The following is a 15,236-nucleotide window of genomic DNA, read 5'->3' as shown; positions in this document are numbered from 1 at the left end:
ATGTGTGATCAGTGTGAAAAGAGATTCTCATGCAAAAGTAATCTTAAGAATCACATGAGGATCCACACCGGAGTGAAGCCGTTCTCATGTGATCAGTGCGGCAAAACATTTTTTAGTGCATCAAACCTGAAGACACACCTGACAGTTCATACCAAGGAGAAGCCGTATTCATGTTCTGTGTGTGGAAAGAGTTTTTCACTGCTGTCTAATTTACATAAGCATGAGAAAACTCACACTGGTGTGAGAGAGTACATGTGCTTTGAGTGTGAGAAGACTTTTACTACAGCGAACTGTTTAAAACGGCACCAGAGAATTCACACTGGAGAAAAACCTTACAAGTGTTCACACTGTGACAAGAGATTCAGTCGATCATCATCTCTGAAAACACATGAGATGATCCACACTGGAGAAAAACCTTACAAGTGTTCACACTGTGACAAGAGATTCAGTCTGTCAGCAGATCTGAAAAAACATGAGAGGATCCACACTGGAGAAAAACCTTACAAGTGTTCACACTGTGACAAGAGATTCAGTGACTCATCATCTCTGAAAACGCATGAGAGGATCCACACTGGAGAAAAACCTTACAAGTGTTCACACTGTGACAAGAGATTCAGTCTGTCAGCATCTCTGAAAACACATGAGAGGATCCATACTGGAGAAAAACCTTACAAGTGTTCACACTGTGACAAGAGATTCAGTCTGTCAGCAGATCTGAAAAAACATGAGAGGATCCACACTGGAGAAAAACCTTACAAGTGTTCACACTGTGACAAGAGATTCAGTGACTCATCATCTCTGAAAACACATGAGAGGATCCACACTGGAGAAAAACCTTACAAGTGTTCACACTGTGACAAGAGATTCAGTCGGTCATCATCTCTGAAAAGACATGAGAGGATCCACACTGGAGAGAAGCCGCACACGTGTGATCAGTGTGGAACGAATTTCTCTGATAAAAGTCACCTGAAGCGACACATGAAGATCCATGCAGTGGAGAAACCACATCACCTCAGTCTGAGATCACGGTAAGTAGTTTATTTTCATGTGCTGAGCAACAAAGTCTCTTCTGTGTAACTTAGACACACATCACCCTATAGGCTAGCCAAATCTCTCCTCTCCACCTATAGCTAGGATGACCAGACGTCCCGTTTTTCCCGGGACAGTCCCGTATTTCAACTCTAATTTTAGTGTCCCGACTTATTATGAAAAAAGCATGTTTTGTCCCGTATTTCATTGTTAATATATATTATTATTATTATTTTATTTTTTTCTTCTGAGTGATAGCATGAGTACTCCTCTCATACGGAATAGCCTAATAAAACTAGCAAATCACCTCATAGCATATTTTAGAGGGGAAAAAAAATTCCATCCAATAAGAGAAGGCAGAAGGACAATCCAATCACAATTCCCTCTATCAATCTCAACTTGAGTGAAGGCGGAATCCGACGTCACAGTTAAGTGTAATGTATACGAGACAAGACCACGGATAAGCTTATTTGACTCATTCAAGTGCAAAGATGTCAAAGAAGCGTTCCTGTACATTTAATGATGATCTTCAGAAAGAGTTTAAATTTCTCAAAAGAAAGTCACAATCAGAGGCAAGCAAATTAAGATGTGACATTTGCGGGGCTCGCTTTTCCATTGCTCACGGAGGCCGAGCCGACATTACACAGCATATGCACACAAAAAAGCACATGGACGCTGCTAAAAGTAAGTGTGCTACTCAGCGAATTTTTTGTGAAGCAGAGTTGCGAATCTGATAAAGTACATGCAAGTGAAGGACTTTTTGCATACCATTCTGTTATTCATGGCCATAGTTTTCAGTCAGCTGACTGCACTGCAAAAATGATTAAGAAATTGTATGATCCGAAATTTTCTTCAGCTCGCTCTAAATCTGAGGCTATAATATGCAACGTTCTTGGTCCTTTGTCAGAGGAAGAAGTGCAGCATGATTTGGACAAGTGCTCATTTGTCACATTAACTGTGTATGCATCCAACCACAAAGACATTAAATTGTTCCCTGTGCTTGTGCGATACTTCAAGCCACTAGAGGGAGTAAAGGTCAAGATAATAGAATTTTCATCTCTGCCAGGTGAGACATCAGATTTTCAAACTGCCTACATTTCCCATGTCATTGAAAAACATGGCCTAGCTCAGAAAATAGTTGCACTTTGTGCTGATAACACTAACACAAACTTTGGCGGTGTTAAAAGAGCTGGTAAAGGCAACATCTGGAGAAAGCTGCAAATGCAGCTAGGAAGGGATATTCTGGGCATTGGCTGTAGTGCACACATCATCCACAATACCCTGCAAACAGCAGTGGATTGCTTACCGATTGATTTGGACTGTTTTGCTGTGAAGGTATACAAATACTTTCATATCTATACAGTGCGCGTAAAGGAGCTCAAGGAGTTTTGTGACTTTGTACAGCTGGACTATCAGAAATTACTGCAGCATGGTAGCACACGTTTCCTCTCTCTTGGTCCATCTCTTGAACGAATTCTGCACCTTTTTGCCGGTCTATGTGCATACTTTCTTTCTCAGGAAAAGTGGCCAAAGTTTCTAAGAGACACATTCAGCAACCCTTGCACAAAACTTTGGCTTGGATTAGCACTTAAGCAAACTGCAGCTTTCCATCGTGCACTGGAGACAGTAGAGCAAGACAATATATCTGCCACAGAAGTGGCTTTGCACATATATGATCTGAGAAATGTCTTGCAGGCCAGGCTGGAGGAATCATTTATTCCCTCTGACATCAAAACACAGTTAGACACCCTTGTTGAAGCTGGTGACATAAAAGCTGATGATTTTTATTGTGCAGTGAGAAGCTTTTACTCAGCATCAGTGGATTACCTTGATAATTGAAGCTGCTCACTGGAGAATACAAAAGAACTAGAGTGGGTCCTACTGAGAAGTGTTCCAGAATGGAGAGACATTCAGAGCAGCCTCAGCCAATTCTACTCAAGAATCCCTGCTCTCACATCGGTTGACGAAACTATGCTCTTTGATGAGTGGGCCTGTGCCAAAAACATTGTCACTTGTCACCTCACTGAGTGGAACAAAAACGAGGTGGCTGTGTCTGATAAATGGACAGACGTATTTAGTGAGATGGGGAGCGAGTCACTCAACTTTGCAGTCTTATCTTTGACTGTGGAGTTTGTTTTATGCCTGCCTGGTACATCTGCACCTGTGGAGCGTGTGTTCTCATTAATGAATGCATCATGGACAGATGAAAAATCTCGACTGAGTGTAACAACAATGAAGGCAATGCTTTTCGTACGAATTAATTTCGGACTTGACTGCTCCGCATTTTATGATAAACTCTTGAAAGACAAGCGCACGCTGGCAAAATTTGGTTCCAGTGAAAAATACAAAACGGCAACAGTAAATGATGCTGTTGCACCATCTTGTTCCCACTAATCTGCAATTTTATGTAAGTCTACATTTACTTTTTTACATCGCTAACAATATTATTAAGTGTAAATACTGGTATGTGTGCAATAAGTGTTGTGGGTCTGTGGGTTCTGTGTCCGTCCCGTATTCCACAATGAGAAATCTGGTCACCCTACCTATAGCTGGTGTGTGGTGAGGACAGGGCATTTTGTTGATTGTTTGATATCTATTAACCCTCTGGGGTCTGAGGTGTTTTCTGGCCCTGGAGGTGTTCTGACATGCTCTGACATTTGTGCTTATTTCTGTTACTTGTGACATTTTCATGGCTAAAGTCTGATAACACTGTATTCAGCACAAACTCTGCTACAATTATATGTCAGCAGCATGTATGTAAAAGTTTGTAGTTTTGAGATAATGACATTTATGCGTGGTTTGTGAAAATACAAAAAACAATGTCACTGAAATAAGGCCATTAATCCCATACTGATTATTTCTTCACAAGACTTTTGAAAATTGTATCATGTAGCCTAGAATATTTGCTCCAAAACTATGTGAAAATCACCCTGACTGCTCATTCAGAGAAGACAATATAAACATCCTGAATATTGATGGATTTTCACACCTGAGAAAGACAAAGACACTCCCTAATGGCCGAGCTATCAGGTCCTGTCATTCTGAGCAACCTTGCACAAAGAATGAGGAGATTTAAAAAAGAATGGCTTTTTGATTGTTTGGATTTATTTACAACACAACATAATCCAGAGATACACAACAAATGACAAAAAAGCATACTATTGAAAACAATGATCCAAAGACAGAGACCTTTGAGCTATTCCTAAAAGCATTGTACATACCTTTCATTTCCAAGGTGTTTGATTTTCTCTTTACCATGTTCATGTACAGAGACAAATGTTTCCATTTGTTATGATGATATGAAATGAGATTGGAGTAAAGCCTAATGTTTGGTGCATTTTGCTTTGCAAACGCACAGCCCATTTTGAATATGAAACAATCAAACGCACAGCACGCTGCAAAATATGAAACATTATGGTTACCATATTAGGCTGTACATATCCATGTTTGAGCAGATATCCACAAACGGTGTTTAACAGTAAACACGGGTCTAAATATTATATGTACAATTTATCTAGCAACAGTTTAACTGCAATGTGAAGTTTATGCAACAATAACATTAACTAATATAATTAAGAATTTCTTACCTTACATCTTGTCTTCAAACCGCATTCTTCTTCTTCTGAGGTAAATCCAATGTAAGCTCACAGAGTGTCTTCCAAACTCAACGAAAAGCAGAGACTGATGAAGTGTGGTGTTTTGTTTTTGAGGTAACGAGCGCATTCGCGTTCCATGTGAAGATTTGCATGTCAATCTCTTTTGCACGCGTGGGCGGGGTCAAATTAAAAATAATGAGCAAGCGCTTGAGAAACTGGACATCTTGTTGGTTTTATACAAATTATTTAAGCAGAGAATATTTGTTTTCAGTTTGAATGCGATCATTTAAAAGGTACACACTTAAATGTTTATAAAGATATATGGCTCATAAATGCGTGACAAGTATTCGCTGAGTTTTGTTTCCGTTTATAGACGTGCTCAAAAGTTCAGCGAGAAGGAGAGGCAGAAAGAGAAGGCCCTGTTTATTTTCTGTATTTTACAAAAGCACAATGTTTGTATTTGATTGTAAGTGGACACATACAAAAGTAGACATCTCACAGATTATTTTTTTCATTTCTTTTTCCTGTATGACCATAAATGACGGAGTAATTTAAGTTTATTGTACTACAATGTGAAGAAAATCCAGCAAAACGCACGGGCGCATTTGCCAACCCCAGAGGGTTAACTTGTTTTCAACCAACAGGAATGTCTAATTTGTCAGTTCAAATCCATGCAAAAAAACACAAATTCGCTCTCTGACAGTAGGTGGCGCTCATGTAAAGCAGAAATGCAGCACTATACAGGGCTCTAGACTGAGACTAAATGGTCACATTTTGCGAACTTTTTATAAGAGAGAGCTGCCATTTCTGCCGCATACGAGAAACATCACAAAGAAAACGAAAGCAGAATGAAACCACGCTACTCGTCTGAGCTGTCCAGAGCAAACAGTTTATCAGCTCGGAGCAATACTAGACAGCGGTTTACTCATGAGCCGATCTCGATCACGCAACAACATTACTACACAGCGCTGACAGATAGTTCACCCAAAAAGGAAAAATAGCCCATGATTTACTCACTCTAAAGTCATCCTAAGTGTGTATGACCTTATGACCAGAGATGTCACGCAACACCTGAAATCCCCACACGTTGAGTCTGGTCATCGACGACAGTACCTTGTCCCAATCGCCACAGCACAAAGATTTCAGTCGGCATAGGTTGGCATATTCCCCCACACTCACATCACCAGTTCATGTTGGCTCTCATCCTCACGTCCTCAGGCTGTTGAGCGATCGCAACCTCCTCCTCCTGTCGATCTATTTCCAAAGCGCGCAGCTCCTCTTCTCAAACTCTGGTTCATAGAGGTATGGTTCTGGATCTTGATTGTCTAGAAGTCACCCTCTTTGTCTCTCACAAAATCTGCCATGTTCATCGCAATTCACTATGTCTACTGTAGGAAATATAGCTGGCTACTTTTCACGCCGGTATGTTGACGGAAGTTTTCAGGTGTTGCGTAATATCTCTGCGCCCAAGTAAGTGCTTTGCCTGTGACGTTACTGTCGTAAATACCACTCACGCAGAGCCGTCTCTGCACTCACGACCTGATCCCTCCCGACTCAGAAGCTGTTCGGTTAGGGTAAAAAAGTTACTTAGTTCAATTTTAAACGCGAACCTGTGAGAAACGCTGATGGCGTTCACATGCACATTAAGAATTGGTTCTATAGTTATGTGCATTTGAATATATGTGTGCAGGTTTGGAATTCCCTACAAACCAAGCCTAAACAAAGTACTGGTCTTTCCTGATAAATTTTGATACAGAATTTTATTTTATTTTGTCACTTCGGGGTAGGTACGCAAATTGAGTTTTCCCAACGACGATTTATCTGTAGAGTGAAGGGATCCTCCATAGGGAGAGACTAGCTGGCACTTCAGCACTGCGTTGTCATCGGTTGGTCCTTCATCAGATCTGGATACGAATTTCTTTCGTCAGATCTGGATACGACCTGAATCCGGCAGGCTGCAGAAAACCTTGGGATAAACAGAGACACTAAAATTAGCTTAGATGCCATTCTTCTTATGATGCAAGTTTTTTTGTCCAATAATTAAAATTTGTTTTTTTGGGGGTTTTTTTTCAGAATTTAGAAGTAGGAAATTACTAGTCATCCAATTTTTTTATATCAGCTATGCATTCTGTTAATTTTGTAAATTGGTAAGTTTCGTTAGGTTTGCTTTTTCTAATATCTTTGACAGAAAAGGTAGATTTGAGATCGGCCTGTAATTGACTAATTCTGTAGGATCCAGTTGCGTTTTTTTAACAAGCGGTTTAATCATAGCCAGCTTAAAGTTTTTTTGGTACGTATCCTAGTGACAAAGACGAATTAATGATATTAAGAAGAGGATCTATGGGGTTAATCTTAGCATTCTGTTTTACTGACAGCCATTCCCAGCATCTGGTTTTAGAGCGTAGCCTCACATCAATAGGGTTGAAAAATAAGCAGATCTAGCAGCTTTTAAAGCCTCTCTGTATGCAATTGAACTGTCTTTCCATGAAATGCGAAATACCTCTAGTTTTGTTTTCTTTTGTTTTCTAGTTTTGCGCTCCATCTCTCTGGCTGCTCTCTTAAGGGCCTGAGTGTGCTCGTTGTACCACGGCGTTGGATTATTTTCTTTAATCTTCTTTAAGCGCAACGGAGCAACTGTGTCTAAAGTGCTGGAAAAGAGAGAGTTAAGAGTTTCTGTCACAATATCTAGTTCTTCTAAGTTATCCGGGATGCTGAGATGATGAAACTGATCAGGAAGATTATTGATAAAGCAATCTTTAGTGGCAGAAGTGATAGGTCTCATATATTTATAACTCTGAGTCGGCTTTGCAGCCTTGGCTAATAGTCCAGGCAAAGTAACTCATTTTGGAGCCAAAAATAGAATAAATTGTAAAATAATTTTTTCCAGCATAGATCATTTCTATGAGGTGTCCAGAACAACATACTAAAAGTCCTAAGAAATCCTAGTTGAGGAAATATGTTAAATTCTCATCAATCCGAGATGTGTGCCAATAAGGCCAGGCAACAATACACCCCCAATGGGGCTATTTTTTTCCTTTACTCCTAACAAAATGAAACTTTACACAATGAAAGTACCCATGAAAAGTAAAAAAAATTTGTATTACAAGTTTCTTTGAAAATGAATTTAAATATGCAAATGAGCTATAGACTAATCGAATATAGGCTAAATATACCCGCATATAGGCTTAATTTTTTCCTTTACTCCTACCACAAAAAAACTTTACACAATGAAAGTCTACAAGAAAAGTAAACCATTTTGTATTAGAAGTTTCTTTGAAAATGAATTTGAATATGCAAATGAGCAACATACTAATCGAATATGTCCAGAATACACCCTAATGGACTTATTTTTTCCTTTACTCCTATCACAATCAAACCTCACACAGTGAAAGTATACATGAAAAGTAACATTTTTGTTTTACAAGTTTCTTTGAAAAATCTATTTTAAATATGCAAATGAGCTCAACACTAGGCCTAATTGACTTACTGTATGGCCAAGATACCATAAAGTCACAAGTAGAAAAAACAGGGGCCAAATAACTAACACATTCCAGTCCATGCAGTAAATTAACCTATGCATATACACGATAAATTTAAAGGATTAGTTCACCCCAAAATGAAAACGATAGGTCATTTAAAAAATTTTTTTTTATAATTTGTAGACTTTTTAACTTCAATAGTTCGGATTGAGCTGATCAACAAACGGACAGGGAACTACGTTATCACGTTGAAAGGTCAAGCCGGCACCGGCAGAAGTACCGCCCCACTGTTTACAATGCGACCGTACGTAGGAGCAGGGCTGCCAACGCATTGAGCGTGAGACTCACGCAATTGACAATTTTCACACGCTCTCACGCCACACATCCATTTTCTCACGCACAGAAAAATTGCGGAGCAAAGAGGTACTTTTAATATTAAACTAATTCTCAGCTCTTAGATTCTGTCAATTTTATTCGAAATTCAGACAAAAATACGCGCTTGTAAATGTGACGTGACAGATCGCTGAGCGCCTCAGTTCAAGTGCACGTGAACCGATCATCTGTTACTTTTTTATTTAAAGATGCAGTATAACTTACCGAAAGTATACATAATATCGACCAATTAGTGCTTTTCAACCACGGAAAGAGGTCAGTATAACAGCAGGAGAACAATTATGTCACATAACGTTACATTTACCTCAGGAAAGCCATTTAATGTGTATCTTCACTCCTCAAATCAAACGGTGTCGGGTGCACGCATATGGGCAGATCTTGTAACAGGGGTGTTTGCTATGGTTGCGAGAGAGTGACAGTCGCCCAAACCAATCAATTGTTTCGTCCCGGATGGAAATAATGAGCTGTGTTTATTGCAGATTAAAAGGTCTACAGTCACTCGATTTTTATACTCTCTTTTTCAGAGCACTTACATTTTAATTATGTATTGGTATATAAAGACAGTTTAAACAAATTTGAAAAAAAGTTTTTTAGAAAATCCTACCTACCCTACCTTTAAGAATTAATTGCACAATCTTGCCTCCAGTTGCTTTCTAAATTCTTTTTTTTCTTTTTGCGAACAAGCCTTACCTAATGACATTCCCACACAGATAACATCAGAAGAAAGTTAGAATAGCCATTTTAGTCATTAGTAACATGGTGAGATTAAATTTTGGGCTGGTAGATTTACAAATGATTGGTATTGTTGGTAAGATTACAGGCAGAAGTCATTCTTACCAACTAAACGATTCACTTTCACACAGAAGACTGATAGACACACTTTCCAGACATTCCAGCGCTTTACAATAATTTTGCCAGACACCAAAACTGCTTCTCTTTTTGTAGTTAGCAAATATTTCAGACCAGGCGGGCCACACATCAGACTTCCACCATTTGTAAAGTAGCTTTGCAGTGTTATGAGAAGCTAGCAACAGCAATATCTACTTAGTTAAAGAAAAACTAAAAAAATCTAAAATGAAATAAAAAACACCAGAAAGAAACCTCCCCTGTTGTTGCTAGCTTGTCGTGGTGGGGAGGCTTGTGTGCCTCCGTGACCCAGAAGACTATACCGGCGGGGGTTATACCCCTGGCAGGTACTACCAAGCCAGGCAGTTTTCAGGTTAGAGGCCAGTCTAAAAGCAGCATTGCCATCACCCATTGGCAGTAGGATGATTGGATGAATATTGGGCCGATGTATTTGTCATAATGGTGTTTCTGCCTATGCAAATTAGGACATATTCAATAGGTGTGGCGCTCATGTGCATATTCTAATTCATTTCAAAAGAAACTTTTAATACAAAAAAAGTTACTTTTCATGTATACTTTTACAATGTAAAGTTTTATTGTGTTAGGAGTAAAGAAAAAAATTAAGCCTATTTGGGTGTATTTTGGGCATATTCGATTAGTCTATAGCTCATTTGCATAATAAAATTCATTTTCAAAGAAACTTGTAATACAAAAAATGTTACTTTTCATGGGTACTTTCATTGTGTAAAGTTTTATTGTGTTAGGAGTAAAGAAAAAAATTAAGCCTATTTGGGTGTATTTTGGGCATATTCGATTAGTCTATAGCTCATTTGCATAATAAAATTCATTTTCAAAGAAACTTGTAATACAAAAAATGTTACTTTTCATGGGTACTTTCATTGTGTAAAGTTTCATTTTGTTAGGAGTAAAGGAAAAAAATAGCCCCATTGGGGGTGTATTGTTGCCTGGCCTTATTGGCACACATCTCGGATTGATGAGAATTTAACATATTTCCTCAACTAGGATTTCTTAGGACTTTTAGTATGTTGTTCTGGACATCTCATAGAAAAGATCTATGCTGAAAAAAATTCTTTTACAATTAGTCTGTCGTAAAACGCTATTTTGCCTGGACTATAAATGAAGTTTACACGAGACTAGATAATGATCTGAGATGTCATCACTCTGCTGCAGAATTTCAACGGCATCAACATCTATTCCGTGTGATAATATTAGATCTAGAGTATGATTATGACGATGAGTAGGTCCTGACACGTGTTGTCTAACTTCAATTGAGTTTACAATGTCTTTAAATGCCAAACCCAATGAATCTTTTTCATTATCGATGTGTATATTAAAATCACCAACAATTAGTACTTTATCTGCAGTCAATATTAATTCTGATAGAAAATCAGCAAATTCTTTGATTAAAGTCTATATGGTGACCTGGTGGCCTGTATACAATAGCCAGCACAAATCTCAAACGTGATTTATACTATATATTTTTACATTAAGCACCAACACTTCAAAAGAATTATATTTAAAACTTGATTTCTTAGTGGATTTGAAAATATTAGACGTTTTAGACGAGGCTCATGTTTATAACAGTAATCTTGCGTTGTGGGCTCATTTAGGCTTTCCTGTACCTCAAACAGTAGAGCGTTGGCGCTAGCAACGCCAAGGTCATGGGTTCGATTCCCAGGGAAAGCAAGAACTGACAAAATGTAAAATGTGTACCTTGAAAGCTTTAGATAAAAGTGTCTGCCAAATGCATAAATTTAAAGTAATGTAATCGTTTGGTTTTAGCCAGGTTTCTGTCAAACACGGCACATCTAGATTATAATCTGAAATCATATCATTAACAATGAGTGCTTTAGGAGTAAGGGATCAAATATTCAGCAACCCAAGCTTTAGCATTTGCTCATCTGTATTATAGCTGTTTTTTATATTTTGAACATCAATTAAATTTTTAACCTTAGATGAGTTTAAACGTTTTTTGTATGTCCTAAATTCGGGGAACAGACACAGTCTCTATATGATGATATCTAGGAGAAAGAGGCTCTATGTGATGGGATTTATCTGACCTTGGTGACGAGAGGCCGCTAGCAGACGGTCGGTTTAGCCAGTCTGTCTGTTTCCTGACCTGAGCCCCAGATTGTCATGTTTGAGCTCTAAGACTATGAGCCATATTACTAGAAGAGCAGCACCATCCCAGGAGGGATGAATACCATCTCTTTTCAACAGGTCAGGTCTGCCCCAAAAACTTAATCTGCATTGCTATTTGTACTCGTGAATACGTAGGCCACAAGAAGTAATTTTTTTTTTTTTTTTTAAATCACATGCTAGCTGGCAACACAGGATTCTATTCATTATGCTAAGCTAGCGGTAGCGCTGCCAAACTAAAACAATGCATGCACTGAGACAAAGATGCGTTTGCCCACCTGTCTAAATGTAGGAAAGGTTTGTTTTAAATAAATGGAGGAGTGTTCCTTTAAAAGTGTATTATAACAGTATATAACCTTCCTTATGTGTGATTTAAAGAAGCAGCTTACAAATAAATCATTTTTAACCTTAAATATTAGAATGATGTACCAACTGGATATGGTTTACTTTACAGCGTTAGTTGAGAGATTTTTTTCTTATGTACTGTACCTGATAGGCCCCAACTTAATCAATATGGAATCAGATTGTGTCAAATGCTTGTTTTTGTTTTTTTCACAGGCCTTCACAGGGGAGAGACTAGCTGACACTTCAGGACTGCGCTGTCGTCGCGTCCAGGAGCAGGTCCTTCATCAGATCTGGATCCCGCGGGCTGTGGTAAACCTCGGGATACACAGAGAGACTAATATAAGCATGGACACCATCCTTCTCATGATGTAACGAGTACATCAGGATTTATAGGAAGTGTTCCCAGTTCCGGCTGGCCTAATCTATGCAGCCTAACATTGAATTATAGAAGTCTATAATGTGTTATGAATGCTAGGTCAAAGAGATGTCTTTAATGTGTGTGTGTGTGTGTATTCCATCTTTAAAGACCACGATAGTTAGAATTGTTTTCTGTTATTTAGTTGGAGAGTGATCACTACGCATTGAATTTATTGGGGTTTTTTTTAGACAGCGTAGTTTATTTAAGGCGGCGTATACGCTGAAGATTTCAGGTTTTGTTTCTGCATTTTTCTTTTGATAGGTAGATTTAGAGGTTTATGTTTTGATTATTTAATTGATTTGATGACACTCTTGTTTTCTTGCTTTGTTTTCCTTTTATATTTTATAATTTTTCATGTTTTGTAACGTCATTCACACCTTTTTAAATTAAACGTTTTCAACATTTACTCTGGTATTCCTCGTTGTTTCTGCTACTTGCACACACGGCAACAGTGTCTCACGTAAGTGTCGCGCAATCATCCCGTTTACATCTTAAACACGTTTGCATCTTAAACACGTTTGCATCTTAAACACGTTTGCATCTTAAACACGTTTGCATCTTAAACACGTTTACATCTTAAACATGTAATCACAGACGGACTCGATGATGGTGGGATCAGATCATACACTCAAAAAAATGCTGGGTTGTTTCTGTAAACAAATTGTTGGGTTGATTGTGCTGGGTCAAAAAGTTGGGTTGTTTGGGGTACTGTATACACATTATTGGGTTGCTCATGCTGGGTCAAATGAGTTGTAAGGGGGTCATTCACAAATAAACCGCTGGTTGGGTTATTTTGACCCAGCAACTGGTTACTTTTTTCATTCTTTGCGGAACTTTCTGGATTCTTCACTTCTGACCTGACTCGAGGAGCACGCCACTCGGAGCAGGCAGTGTTTTATGGTAAGTTAATATGATGTTTACCTATATTTTTAATAAGTTGTGGTGGTAGCAGCAAGCTAATTTCACTGTTCAACATACAGTCTTTGATATGGAAGTGTGAGGGGTAACGTATTTATTCTGTGAAACATTAATTAGCCACAGCTAGCCGGTTAGAATTTTTGACAATATGCCGCATCGTTAAATCCTTAGTTGAAATTAAACCAGCTATATCAGCAGCCTTTTTGAAATATGCAGTTTAAATTCTAAATTCATCATGTAATTATCGTAGGCCTATTCATTGTGGACGTTGTATTTAAAAGTGAGAAAAGCGTTTTGTATGAAATCCACACGCGCAGTTTCCCTCACAGGGCTCGCACGAAAAATCAGCGGGAAATGAGTCTCTAATGTAGGCTAGCTAGTGAGTTGTGAGTGAAAATTCTGCTGGCGTAGTTTTAGAAATACTCGTCAGAAGAAATGACTGGGGTAAGTTCCAGCAGTCTGCGTGTGTCTTCTGTAATGTCTCGAACCATCGTTTCTGACCAAAAAAAAAAAAAAAAGGCTTTCAAGAGCTTGATATAGCCTAGTTTTTTTTTTTTAGTAAATGTATGACTTGCAATCTTTATAAACATCGACTGAGGAAAGGAGAAATAAATGGACAGGCGCCAGTTTTGAGAAGAAAAGTATACCCGTTTAGTTGAACGAATGATCGTCAATATTTAAAACTTAAAAAATGTAAACTTACATGATAGCCTACCCTATCATAATGCATGTCATCTTTCATTTTATTGTGTAAGTTAACATCTAAACGAGGCGATCTTCAGCGCTGCCAGTCAGGAGATTAACGAGCAGCTTTGTGGGTTTGTGAGTTTTAATGTTAAAGACACTTTCAACATTACAGTAATATTTTACTTTTAATAAAATAATGTTTTATTTTAATGCCTTAATGTTGATAATATTTGTCCAAATTACTATTTTATTACTATTACTATAATTCAGTTTGCAAATGCTGAATACACATTTTGTTTGTTTTTCACATTTGGTCATTTGGTAATGTTTGCAATAATTTTAATTGCATATTCAATAATAAATTGATACTTCCACAAAAAAAGCATAGGTCAACATAGGTCAACATTTAACATAGGTCAGTTGAAACCAGGGATGCTTTCCTATAACACCTGATGTACTCATTATTTAATAAGAAGAATGGCATCTATGCTAATGTTTGTCTTTCTGTTCATTCTAAAGTTTACTGAAGTCGGCCGGATCCAGGCCGTATCCAGATCAGAAGGTGGACCTGTGCCTGGACCCATCCATGACGCATCCCTGAAGGGCCAGCCTCATCAGCCCTGTGAAGGCCTCATCGACATGACTGATCCTCAACAAACTCGTCTCCATACCGGTGTGATGACTCCGACTTCCAGCCAGATGAAACTGGATAAATATTCTGAATGTTCTGATTCAATCTGACCTCTGACCTGTAATGCTGCCTGGATCATAATCATACACTGTTCGCTCGTTGGCCAGAGGAGAACTGAGCGACTGAGACTGTGTTCTCCCAAGGTTTTTTTGTCCATTCTGTCACTGATGGAGTTTTGGTTCCTTGCCACTGTTGCCTTGGCTTTTGGCTTGCTAGTTGGGGACATTTAATATTCAACAATATTATTGATCTGCCTTACTTAATGTGGATGATGATGCAATATTCTTCTAGAAACAAACTTTGTTGTATTATATTCATGTTACAGTATCACTATGAAGCTGCTTTGATACAATCTGTATTGTAAAAAGCGCTATATAAATAAAGATGACTTGACTTGTGTAATCAACAGGTGAGGACCAACATGGTTGAATATTTACAAAATGAGATGACTGGAGAATTGCTGCACATTCTGTGCCTCAGGAATGAAATGAGGGGGACATGTCAGACCTTTTACATTGATTAACATTTGTATTCGATAAAGAAAAGTATTAAAGAAATGTATAAAATAAAAAAAATTAGATTTAAATCATACAGTGGCCTCTCTGGTTTATTGTATTACAGAGATAATAATTATTTTACATTCATAATATAACAAATATTTGTTTCTAATTTTA

At 38.1% G+C, this 15,236-nt stretch overlaps 1 protein-coding gene across 1 annotated transcript; it reads left to right on the top strand.

Moving 5' to 3' along the window:
- Positions 1–252: 252 nt before the first annotated feature.
- Positions 253–14,655, top strand: LOC311082294 (uncharacterized protein; the record flags this gene model as incomplete). The annotated part of the gene is made up of 2 exons (XM_084113041.1): positions 253–1,028; positions 14,391–14,655. The coding sequence occupies 2 exons, from the start codon at positions 253–255 to the stop codon at positions 14,470–14,472; spliced, it is 858 nt and encodes a 285-aa protein (XP_083969167.1). The 3' UTR covers positions 14,473–14,655.
- Between the last annotated feature and the right edge of the window lie 581 nt (positions 14,656–15,236).

The sequence above is a fragment of the Abramis brama genome (assembly GCF_963993115.1).
Source record: "Abramis brama genome assembly, chromosome: 1".
In the NCBI taxonomy this organism is placed as follows: Eukaryota; Metazoa; Chordata; class Actinopteri; order Cypriniformes; family Leuciscidae; genus Abramis; species Abramis brama.
Note: the sequence above shows the minus strand (reverse complement) of the source record. Positions and strands in the feature narration are given on the sequence as shown.